The 12,889-nt window shown below is 39.4% G+C and overlaps 1 protein-coding gene and 1 long non-coding RNA gene across 8 annotated transcripts in view; both read right to left on the reverse strand.

The window, feature by feature from the left end:
* Nucleotides 1–12,889, reverse strand: part of STN1 (STN1 subunit of CST complex) — a 41,563-nt gene that overhangs the window by 21,584 nt on the left and 7,090 nt on the right. For 5 of the 7 annotated variants that reach the window (XM_080597839.1, XM_080597841.1, XM_080597845.1 and 2 more), the window contains one exon: nucleotides 4,373–4,512. In XM_080597839.1, coding sequence (XP_080453965.1) covers nucleotides 4,373–4,505 — 133 coding nt within the window. In that variant the 5' untranslated portion in view covers nucleotides 4,506–4,512. Of the gene's footprint in view, nucleotides 1–4,372; nucleotides 4,513–9,039; nucleotides 10,148–10,199; nucleotides 12,870–12,889 lie in introns of those variants that run through there. The other 2 variants (XM_080597844.1, XM_080597843.1) reach the window with 2 other exon arrangements.
* On the reverse strand, nucleotides 245–4,366 carry LOC308197417. The gene is made up of 2 exons (XR_013952915.1): nucleotides 2,618–4,366; nucleotides 245–2,252 (listed from the first exon to the last, which is right to left on the reverse strand). It is a non-coding gene; the product is annotated as an uncharacterized lncRNA (long non-coding RNA).

Consider the following 12,889-nt stretch of genomic DNA (forward strand, 5'->3'; position numbering starts at 1 on the left):
TACCATACATAGTAACATTTGTCAGTAAAAAACATTTCTTACATATTTAATGTATCTTAAACTTAAGTAATGCCTCCTCACGTGAAAAATCCCCTTGATCAGGGAGTTCTGGGAACACCAGAAGGAAGTATCAGCTCTACGTAGGAGACCAAAATCGTGCTTTTGTAGTTGCAGAACTTTATTAACTGCTTGTTTTCTTGTACATTTGTATCTGCAAAACAGTTTGTTTGCTGCAGACTTTAGGCTTTGTTGTTTTCTTTTTTTTTTTTCTTATAACATTTTCAGCAGTCTTTGGAATAAATAATAGAACACAATGGAAGCAGTTTGAGGTTCTCACAGTGCAGCTGTTCCTGGTTAAGGCAGAGCCACCCAAAAGAAGGAAAACCAACAATTCTACACAATTCTGTCTTTCATTTCTAAAAGAACAGGAGCCACAGCAAGGGGCAGGGGATGGGAGGGAGTGTAACAGCCCTCTTAGATTGCAGAGTACAGTATGCAGTCATCATGGGCAGTATCCTGAGCTTCAGTTTCTGAAATAACATGTTCTAAAAACATCCATTCAAAGCTATTTTTGTGCATCTATAAAGATGACTTGGATATTCTTGGATAAGAATAACACACAAAATTACATTCAGGAAACGGAAAGGAATCAGCGCCCAGCGGACTTTAACTTACTGAGGTTGCCACATGCTGTGACCTCTTGAAAGAGAGTGACAAATGTCTTTAATGAAATTTGAGGTAAGCATACACTGAAGCTTCATAGTGCACCAGCAGGAGGATAACAGGACAATAAGCTCCAGATATGTCCTGGGGTAATCTTTAGTCAATGTGTTTTCTGCAGTTTTGGAACACTGTTGTTTTACTGAAATATAAAGCCATCCGGGATGTTCAGCGAGTGTCTACTAAAAACTAGGTGACTCAAGGGACACAAAGGGAACATTTAGCTCTGTGGCACGTTTTACAAAGGGAAAGAGAAACACTGCAGCAAGGGAGTCATAAAATCATTCTGCATTTAAAAAAAATAAAAACTGAAATCCAAAAATAACTTGTCCTACATAGCTGGCAACCTTAAATGGGTCTGGAATTAGCTTTCTTCGCATAAGAGACAAAAACAGCAATGTCTCAGAAATTGTCAAATGTGATCAGCCGAGCAGGTCACAAACAGAAGTTTTGCCGGTAGAAGTCCACTGCCATGCTCTGAGGATGCATCTATCGCTGTCATCTCAGCGCCGGTAGCCTAACCACGCAGTCACTGGCCAGGCGTGGCACAGAGAATGTTTAGCAGGTTTGTCCACTTGTCTCATTGCATTTATCAGGACACAAATAAACACTACTACAGAAACTCTCAATGAAGATGCTCCCAGTATATATAAACATTAATTAAACCTTACAAAATGTCTATAAAGGAAGGTCTGGGTCAGTTTCAGGGCAAATCTGTGAGGCAGACTCTAAGCTCTTCATGTGCAAACAAGCAACATGTTATTATGTTCATTTCGCAGTTAGTAATCTGAGTTTTGGCAAAGGACAGCGACCAGATAAAACTGGTTCTCTCCATCCCCATAAACTTACACAGAACTCCACCCTTACTCTCTGAGAAACTACCTGAATTAATTTAAAAGATGAAATTATATTTACACTATCAATTAAAAGTTGTTGAATTTGATGACTTAAAAAGTCATCAAGTCGTCAAGTGTAAATGCGTTTTTCTCCTCCCAGATTATCTGTTCAAATTATGTTCATATCAGTAGCAATAAAAACACACTAAACATTTCGAGCCATGTGTGAGCGCATTCAATCAAGCTCTGATTAACCCAGTAAATAACACGGATATTAACATGCTGTTACCACAACAGGAAGCCACAGCAGCGGTTTAGGGGGCTATAGATACAGAGCTCACTAGAGCAACTTCTGGTCATATCTTTACCAGCATTGAGGTGTTTGTCAGTGCTTTAATTCTCATTACCTCCTTTTATATTATTTGGAGCTTCTCTTGCTTGTTGATAAGCTGTCACAATGCAATGGTGCGTGATATCTCTGAGAAAAGCTCATTTTCATGATGTGATTATGTGTTACAACCGAGTGTGACACCCACTCTCATTTCAAGGCCTCTAAGACAACACTGTTGCTGTTTTTATCTGAGTGGTTTTCCAGCCTTCTTGTCACCATTTATAGCAGGAGAGTAATTGGACAGATTTAATGCTTTCCTCTGTGTTCTTTTAAGGGATTAGTCATTGTTGCATCAAATCCTAATGCTTAAAAATGGAAAGAAAAAACTTATTAGGTCATTCAGTTCATTTCCTCAGGACCAATACAAGATTGTTCCGTACAGTAAATTCCTGGCAATTTGTACAGTCAGGATATAAATAATCCCAGTGAATGGCATCCCACCTTTTTCCTGGGGAGGCTGCTCCGCCATTTAGCAGATACCATTCTAAGGATGTTTTTCCTGACATTCAGCCTGTGTTTCTTCCCATTCCTCCTAGTTACAACTCTGTTTTGCACTTGTTCATTCTTAATTACCCTTACTTAGTGACTGATTTGTAGTTAATCATAATTAGCTCCATCTGGTCTTTAACAAGCCCGTTAAAAACAGAGAACACTGGTGGCAAACACCTACCTTCTTCCTTCCCCCAGAAGTGTTTCCATTGTGCTATCATTTGTTGCCAGTGAATGAGAAATGCTGAAAGATATCTCATTTGGTATGTACACAGTGCCAGGACCGTGAACAGAGTTCAGGATGTTTGTTCTGTGAAATTCATTTTATTCTTTAAAGTTTGTTTTCTAAAATGTAACAGGACTGCAAGCAAACTTAGTTGTGCAGAACGCCAGATGCACAGGAAGCGGAGAAAGCTTGCATGCACCAATTTTAAAGGCTGATATCTTGACATGACAGATACCACTTCCTTAGGGCCATCTTAGAAAAAAAGCATAACAGCCGAACTGAAATAGTTCCTGAAGCACAGGACAACTCGCTTAAGTAAAAGAAAGGGAAGGGAAGTGAGAAGGAAAACCCAAGTGATTTAGAGGTGAACAAAAGAGCACAGGGTTATACTTTCTAGGGCTAGTCCTCTTTTGAAACATGATTTTTGACATTCAGTTTTAATTCTTCTGAGTACGTGTGTGTGTATGAGTTGCTTTGTTTTTTGTTTAAGAACAATTAAAATGCCTTTAATTAAAGCAGGACCAGTCTATAGCAAATGCATTTGCTATACCAATACTGCAATAAGACTGCAGACTTTAAAAAGCTTCTAGACACTGCTCACTCTAGCACAAACATCAACAATAGTCTGTAGTCCCATACTTGCAATGGCTTTAAGAAAAAAATCTCCCATCATGGTAAATAACAAAGAGGTATGTGTGTATATATAATATATATATATAAAGGCTTTTGCACTTTGTGAAGTCCCTATGAACATAAAATTGGTTGTGAAGAAGCAAAAAACCTACCAGTTCTTCATTTCAATAAGAATAGCACTTGTTATCCTTGCTGTTAAAGGAAAATAAGAATAACAAAACCTACGAGACAGAATTTATTCAAAGAGCCAAAGGTATCTTTTATAGGTACCTATATATATATATATACACACACACACTTTTTACAGTGAAAACAAAAGCTCAACGTCAGACCCACATTGCTTTAGACAATGTACACGTGGGTGATATTGGCCAAACACCAACAGAAACAGACTGCAAAGTATACAACTTCCAGCAACGGTTAGGAAACAAAAGGCTTGGTGTAAGATTCAGAACAGATGCCAAATATACAGTAAAGTTGTTCAAATATATGAAGAATGTCTTATCTATCGTATCTAGAAAAAAGCACAAAACCTTTGTCTTGTTTTAATATTATATTAATACGCATTGGCAAAAGCAAAATACATGCACTCATAAATGCCATCAAATAATCAATACTACGTAATTAAAAAAAACAAAAACATAAAATCCTTATCAACTGTTGTGGAGACAGTGGCAAGGTGTAACAAATGGCAGAAAGGACCAGCATTTTTAGAACTAACTTTCAGAGTATACCACACAGCAGAAGCACAACGTTACCTGAATGTAATACAGGTTGTGTGTATATACATACATGTGTGTATACATATATATACATAGAGACACGTGTATATATATACACACAAGAAGAAAAGCCTCCAGAACTAACACATTTTATTCTTCCACCTATAATCCTTTGAACACAGTATACAACCTGTTCTTCTTAGAACTGTTACAGGTACTACTGCCACTTAGCTTCAGGGCATCAAAAATAACTGCACGAGCATTCATGAAGCATTCTTAAATCTCTGGACAGAAAGCACAATGGAAATCAATAATAATTCTACATGCATCATGACCAGCACATGTAAGTACATACCTGGCACTTGTTTAGATTCTCTCATTTCTTTTATATCTTTAATATAGAGTCTTGCAAACGCAGAAAATACAGGATCCAACCCCCAGAACAGAGAAGGCGTCTCTTCTTCATACTTCTTGGACTCAGACTGCATTCAAAACCTGTGTACACAGGAAAAATTGTAGTTACTGTCCACACAGGAGAGGAGAGGCTGTTCTCCTATGTTCCAGCTGAATGAAAAAATAGCTTGTGATTTTACAAACAGCAACACAACAGAGCTGATGAAGAGTCACAAGAACTTGTCTAATACTGTGTTACCTTTGCATCCCATAAGAAATAGTCAAAATATCAATACTGACAATTTACATAAGTATTGAAGCTCAACAGTAACATCGTTCTACCAAGCTCCTTCAAATGAAATAGAATTTTAGGGATTTCTCATCTGTGGACATAGAGAGAACCAAATGCAATGTTTCTTTAAGAGTGGGATAATTAGTTACTTTCTGTATACTTGGTTTTCCTCCCCATCATTCTCTTTCCCTTCCGTAAGACATTCCCCTCATTGTTCATCCTGTGCTTTACCAGGGGAAGGAAAGCTTTTTTTTTTTTCTTTTAATAAAACAAGAGCAACCAGCCCTTCTTTATTTTGGACATGCAGTCTCCAATAACTACATAATGGTTCCTTTCCCCTTTTACCTCTTCAGTTTCCCCTGTTTCATGCCTATCTTCTGTCATTACCAGGGCCACTTACAGGTGTAGACCAAAGGTGATAAGTGGACAGCTTTTGAATATTGTGCATTATAACTGAGAGTTGGAAGCTCAAGTCTTCTGAGAGGGAAGAGCTCCCTGCTACGGGTTGCCAGTAATCTCTGTACTCTGCAAGAGACACTTATAGCTACTGATAGAGAGCCAACATGCCACGAATATCAGGATAGCATCTTGCTTCTTTGGGAAACAACACAGCTTGGATTCTGCTTCATTTCTGTTTTCACACTTAAAGTTTAATTTGTGGCAGAAAAACAGTGTAGCACAATATGCTAGGGTGTTGCTGACATCTCCTCTATAAGGTGAAAAGAACTGCAGATGATAATTATACTTATTTCCAAAATAAATACTTAAAAAAAAAAAAAACACAAACAGCGATACTTGTTTTATGAGATGTTGAAAGTACTTGATTCAGTCAGTCCCACCATGACTTCACTTTTAAGTAAGAACCTGAATATTTTTGTTTACACTTGGATTTTTGTCTCTCTTCCACCTACAAGCAGGTTTTCCCAACCTAGCCCTTTTGCACATGCCATACCTACTCAAAAACTTCTTACCATCCTTTTTTCACTCAAATCTCCACAGGAAACGCCTTTTCTGCTGCTGAATTGCAGGCACTGCTCAGTAGAAATTGCTAAACTAAGCTGTTAACCACATGAACTTAATAGTGCAAGGTTGCTGTTCCTCCATATGGCAGTTCTCCAGTTGCTTGCTATACAGTCTATATCAAATTTAGACCACAAACCTTCCCAAGCAAACACATGGTTTGAACCTGTATTTTACTTAGCACATTCATTTTCATGACAAAATTAAGTCTTCCCAGTGCCTGTTTGCTTGCAGTCTCACGTACACTGGTTCTTGCATTGTCCCTACATTACTGTAAATAGAAATATATACCAAAAAAACAATTAGCCCAACAAAAGGCTATGGCACATACAAAGAGTTCACACGTCAAAAAAAACACATACATCCTACGGTCAATCAGGGTTAGCACATGGTAAGTTGGAACAAAGAGAAGCACTCCTGCTCAGTGTCCCGCTCTCAAACAGGCACTTTCAGGGTACCATTTTGTCTTTTATGGGCTACAGCCCCCCAGCTGTTCACTTTTAGTGGCTTCTCCCAGACAAGAAACGTGGACATAGTCACAGTTTTGTTGCCTGTCTTTATCTTGCATACAAAGCAATATTCCTTTCTGCACCGCGTCCCCCAGTGTATTCTGCAGGATTATTACAAACCGTCATAGCTCAGCATTAGCCTATTCTCCTAGGCAGGTAGCAGACCTCAAAAACAAGCTAAAAAAAGAGAATCAGGTAAAAAGCCTAACTTTGTGTTTTGCATGAACAGCCACTCACTGGAGCAAAATGCAGAAGACACCCCCGCACATGTGCACATCTGAGTGGAAAAGTTGATGAAGCAGCACCACTAGAGATTAAAAATATCTGCAATTTATTATTTCACTATGCAATTAACATCTGGGCATTTTAAACATAGTAATAGTCTGAGCACTAGCCAGAAGGCTGAACATTTCTGCGTTACAGGAAACAAAGCATCTTTTACTGCTTCCCTGTCCTGAAGAAAGGAGGGGTTGTGCAGCAAAAGCTCTTTCTATCTCAGAACTACTGGGAATTAAGTATCAAATTCTGTAGCTTCCCTCTACCTCACAAGCCTTGTTATAGCTCTTCGCCATAGAAATGTTCACCCTTCATGTACAGTACCTCTCTGCTCGGTTGACGTGTGCTGCAGACAGCCAAAGTTCTGTCTTATAGATCTGGGGATTCCTTGATAAAAGGCAAATCCCCTCCCCAGCACAATGAAGGCAGGACAAGTTTTCTTGAACTCCACAGAACGAATCCTCTGAAACCACAAGTTAGACAACCCGTACCTACAAGGCTGGGATAGCAAAACTGCGCTCTAGCCACTAACTTGCTTTCAGCAATGGCCAACAGGCTCTGCTTCTGCAGAGCAGTTTTCTCTTGCCCCTTCATGGTCCCATCAACCTTCCCAAGCACTGCAAGCCCATTTTCTTTCTTCCCTCCCAAGCGATCTACGTGGTAGCCCCTTTTTAACAGCCACCTATTTAAAACCAAAGGCTTGTGGCCCTCTGGGAGGCAGAAACACCTACTGTCCCCTGTACTGCTTCCCTTCGCACACCCATTACGAGTCCATTCTTCTGCTAGGGTGGAAACTTTCTGATAATTCTGTATTGAGCTGTGCCCTTACAGCCAGCTCATGGCATTGACAGCTGTCGTCTTTTTGCTCCTGTAACAGAAGATGTTAAGTAACCCCTTTCAATGGATCTATTTTTCAGTTAGTTTACAGGCTTGATGCACACAGACTGATAGTGTTAGAAAACAGAATTCCTACAAGGCTGATAAAAATGCTTCTAATCAATTTCTCTTTAGCTATGTAACAGGACCTTCCCGTAACTTCCACTCAAATTGGCACAGGAAGCCTCTCCATCCCGGGGGTTAATTAATCACGGAGTCATCCTGCCAAAAGCAGGGCTTTCCATTATGCTAGCAGAGCTTTCTGCTCCTCATGGTACTGCTGGCGATACGCTATCAGCCCGGCAGATAACAGCTGCCCTGCACAATCACGAACCAAGGGGCAAACAGCAGGCATTGTGGTGATGCACAGCCCCGGAATCAGTAACAACACAGATAGCCAACAATAAACAATTCCGAACAGATACTGTACGTACAAATGTTTGGGAACTGAAGTGACTTTTGCTGAACCACGTGACGAGGTTTAGCAGTACAAACAGTAGAGTCCTAGTAAAATGTTATCTCTTTCTGCATTTTGTTTTGAAAGCAAGTAAGGACTTCGCAACTGTAGTAGTGCAAGGAACTCAGTCCTGTGAGGTGATGGAAAGGCAAAAGAGGCATCAGGTCCACAAGCTTAATAGATGTGAAATACCCTCTTTTGCCTCTCTGTAAAATATCTCTGAAGGCAACAAAGACACAGCAAACAAACACACAACAACAACAACAACAAAACAGGAATTAAATTTTATTACTGAACCACTTCTCTGGGAAACAGTTCTGTTCCAAATGCAAAAATGTAAAGTTTATATGGCAGTTCTTTAAGTACAAATAAATAAAAACACCCCAATTTCAGACTATCCTAGACACTATCCTGTTCAAACAAGGCCATTTCCCTGACCTCCTGCTATCAATGTTAGCTTTTCGGACCTTAGTGAGAATTGAAACAAGCCCATAATCCTCAGGCATCTCTTGTGAGCTCAGCAAGGCACTATCCTAACAGGAGATGAGAAACCAAAGAATGTTGGCAGCCTTCTCAACAGCTGCCACGTCCCAAAACCAAGCCCATTTTCTACCTTCCTTCCCAAGTGGCCCACCTGGGAGAATGGTCCAGGCTTGTTCGAATAGCTCCCAATTAAACCACCCAAGAGATTTGTTCAACAGAAGCAGCTCCAGACAATAAATATCACAGCTCCTAATCCTGTGTTCACCTTTTTCAAAAACGGTAAAAGATTAAGAACTGGACTTCTTCCAATCCCAGTGAAATGGGAACCACAAGGAAAAGAACCTGTGTTCATGTTTCTCGTAGAGCCTTTTCTCCAGACGTGCTTTACAGCCAGAGCTCTTGGAGAAGATTTCCTTAGGTTGAGATGACTAAGATGATTGTTTGGAGCCAAATGAAGCCACACAAAAAGTAGTTTGCCAGAGGTTGTCTGCAACTGGTCTGCAACTACCAGCAGAGCGCTGCAAAGACTCTCTCAAGCTAGCTTTGAGTCAGAGGCAGAGGATATTTACCCACCAACACATGCGGTAAAAACATCCTGCCAGGCATTTGCTCCTCTCCAAAGCCTGCACACTGTACCGGCACCAACCACGTACACAGAAGAAGTTCCTGAACTGCTGCAGCTGGCAACCCAGTGCATGAAAGCAACTTGCACTCACCCTTGGTTTACTTGAATGAACCAGGCTGTAAACTGTGGCTGGTAAAGAATTGCTTTACGGGTCAGCCAGCCCCACCGCAGAGAAAGCAACTTATGGAAAGTGGGGCAGAGCAAACAGCTGGGTTTTGTAACCACCCCAGTCATCTGAATTGAACTCATCTGTGGTTGAGTCAACACCCTACACGACAAAAGAGTATTATTCAATTCTTCATGAGCAGCAGAGGCAATTCCTACATGATACAGTTAAAAATGGTTTTAATTAGCCAAAGCCACATACAACATTTTAAGTTAAAAGCAAGCAAACAAACCCAACGTTTTATCATTCAAGTAGATCTAAGTGAGCTGGAAAGTAAAGCCTTTGGTTACAGACAATATGGAATAAAGATTCTAAAACCGAAGTTCATCCATGGACTTTTTTAAAAAACTACATAATTAAAAGAACATTTTCAACACTAGTAACAAGAAAAAAAAGCCACTGAGATCAGGATACATCACTCAGAGAAAGTTGGCTAAGCACTTTCACTCTTTTCTAATAATCCACCTTCCACTGCTCATGTGAACTCCCATTACTAGCTGCTGCAACAAATGTCGGTAGGGAACTACATCCTGTATGTCTTGTACACAAGGAAAGTAGTTTCAATTTTTAAACACTATTTTTGAAGCAAACTTGAGAGCTAGAACTCCTGAATTTCAAGAAGTTTAGCAGTTCCTGAAATTATTTGTGCAAGTGTAACCTCCTGAGATAATTCATTTACCAAAAGTGAACAAATCACAGAATTTCTGTTAAAGACACTGCTCGAAACTTCAAACATCTGCCTTTTTATTACATGAGATGATATTACAGCACGCTTCCCTGCCAAGGGAAGATGGTGCAAGACAAAAGACCCATCACCATGAACTTCAGCTAGAAAGCAACATAGAAAGGTACTGCCCACGATGCCTAGGTAGGAGAAAAAATGCCTTATTTTGTCAAACTGACAGTTAGTGCATTGAATAGTCTTCCAGGGGAGTTAATGTCTTCTGACATAAACTGTCATGTATTTTTATCTGTTTTTCATTTCCAGAAGGATTTTGAAATCCTTCTGGACAGACAGATGTTTCTGCAAAAGACCAGATAGGTTGGTTTTTCCAACATCAACAGTCTCAAAAAGAAGGACAGACCTTACAATCCTAACGCATCTTCTTTGGCATTGCAAATTGTTTTACGCGCAAGTTAAACCTGGTGACGAGGTTTCAGCACCCAATTTTCCAAAAGCATGATTCTGGACAACTAACAAGGAAGTGTGCAATAAAAAAAAAAAAAAAAAGTAGAGGCAGCTCCTTCAGATCCTCATCCCATGTGTTAGTCACAAGACATTTTCGTATGTATCAAGAAACCAGCCAACCACTCAACAGAAAAACACACTGGCTCTGTGTGTTTATTTGTCACAGCTGTAATCTTAACACAAATAAAGCAGTGGTAATCACTGCTGATAGTCATAAAGCTTCACTTGCTATTTGTATTTTAAAGCCATTAGATAATCATGCTGAAGTACCCTCTTCAACTAATTCTCCTAACCTGTCTGGAGTGAGGGCAAGAGGAAGTCTATGAAGGTGATTAATTCTCTCTAAAAGCTCTTAATCTCCCACCATGCTGGGAGAATGAGCCGAGCTGCTGAAAAGACATTCTTTCGCTGGGAAAGACAGTTCCCAGTTGTTAGCGTAAAGTAAAAACAAACAAAAACTAAAAATAAATTACTTTTTTTCTTTCCTTAATAAATAATAAGTTTGCTGGTTGGAAAAACAGCAGGATGGAAGCTTTGAGAGAAAAGGACTCCAAGCAGTCTCTTGGCAAATGAACATTTCTGGGACAGATGCACGTATTTTACTGATCCACTGCAAAGGGATATTCAGGTTAACTAACAAAGCAAAGAGAATAAAACATAACTCACCACATTTTAAGGCAACACACTCAGCTTTCCTACTTTGGTACAGCAGTGTAAAATAGATTTAGTGCTACTTGTTGAAGGAATACTTTCAAATTCCAAAAATTTGTGTAGAAGTGGCAAACAGAGTTAAATAGCTTTCTAAAGCTATTAGGCCTGTATTCTCCACAGCAAGGTTAATTCAAGTTCTAGAAGCAAGTTTTCCTGACTATTTTTTGCCCCTTTAAATGAGTTTATGCATCTGGTGTAAATTATAACAGCCTCTGGATTAAGATCAGGATTTATATGAACATTCATAGCACAACAGAGCATTCCACTACAACCAGAGACCTAAAAATGATTAACCTTGTGTTTAGCTGAGGTGCACGGATGTGTTAAAAAGTTTTCAAAATATTCACAGAGCATACCAAAGCATTAGATTATGGCAGACCTGTTTAAAGTTCTGAATTCAATTAAAGTTTTTCTTTGCTGTACAAGTAAATCTTTTAACTATATCAGAACAAACCCTTGCAAACCGAGGCTGTGCTTGAAATGTGGTCTCCAACTAACACTGTTGTTGATATACACAAAATAATTCAAGGCAGAATAACTTTGAAGTTTCAGACACAAGTAGGATCATCACATAGTCTGTGAGCATAACTAGAGGCTAAGATTACATTTGGAGCTCTTTAGGACTGTTACAATGGTTAGAAGGATAATAAAATTGAGTTGACGCTGACTTTCATTTCTAGACTGGCTACAGTTTTGGGTTTTGTTTCGTTTTTTCTCCCTTTGCATGCAATTCTACAAAATTATTAGTTTTCTCCTCCAAATAAAAACTCGTGATGCTTCCTGGTCTGAAGGAACTTCTTGCAGAAAAAATGTTTGGATGCTACTGAAGATAACCCCATGCAACTGAAAGGCAGCACGGAAAAAAAGAAGCATTGAGACTGTATTTATTATTACAGCGTTCTCTCTTACTGGGAGAATTTCAAACTATCAACACATGTAAGAACAAAGTTTGGTTATATTTTTCTAATGCTCTTTGTAGAGGTTATTTGTCCTCTCGGCCATTGTCTAGAAAAAGTATCCAAAGTGTTGTTTTCAGCATCAAAGACGCTGCAATTCCCAGTCATCAAGCCTCTGAATTTCTTTTGCAACTGTGCCACCTTTCTGAGGACTAGAACTTCCACACCTGAAATCAAGCACAGGATTTCTGAGTCACAACAGAACTACAAAAAGTTTTATTAGGTAAAGAAAATCGATTTGATCTTCTCTTATTCTTTGGATGCTCATGCTAGGGAGACACAGATAGAAATATCAAAGGTGTGCAGATATTTCTTGATTCCTTAAGACAAATTGTTCTGCACCATCTCTTACACTCTGCTCTATGAACTCTGAATGATTTGAAGAGTAGTTTATTCTCAGCTAAGAAATCTGGCTCATCATCCCTTATCTCAGCTGCTAAATTCTACTCGGAGCTGTTAAAAATCCAGAGACTTTGTCCTCTGTCAAATTTTGGGTTAGCAATTTTTGCAATTCTCAAAGGATGTTCTGAAATAATGAGTATTTTACAGGTCCTCCCTCTGAGCTCTTTCCATATCTCATCACTGAGAGCTGGTACAGGACACCAGTCCCATACAGAACAAACCAAAAACTGCACGGGAACTCCTTGCCTGCAGTATGAATGTCTTCTTAATAGCTTACCTCCCTATAGAGCAAAGAAGGCTAAACTGCTTTGCTAGAAATGATTGTTGCCCACCTTCAATAAAACCTTTTTCTGAATCCAGTAGGAGGCCACCAAATGGACAGAACACTATCAAGAATCCTGAAAGAAAATACCTCGCTGAATCCTGTGGCTGCAACTCCTTATATTCCTTGCATGAATCACTGTCACAGTTACCATATGATAAAGTCGTTACTATTTCTGACTTCGCGGTATGTGGG

The sequence above is a fragment of the Anser brachyrhynchus genome (assembly GCF_964034855.1).
Source record: "Anser brachyrhynchus genome assembly, chromosome: 6".
NCBI classification, from domain to species: domain Eukaryota; kingdom Metazoa; phylum Chordata; class Aves; order Anseriformes; family Anatidae; genus Anser; species Anser brachyrhynchus.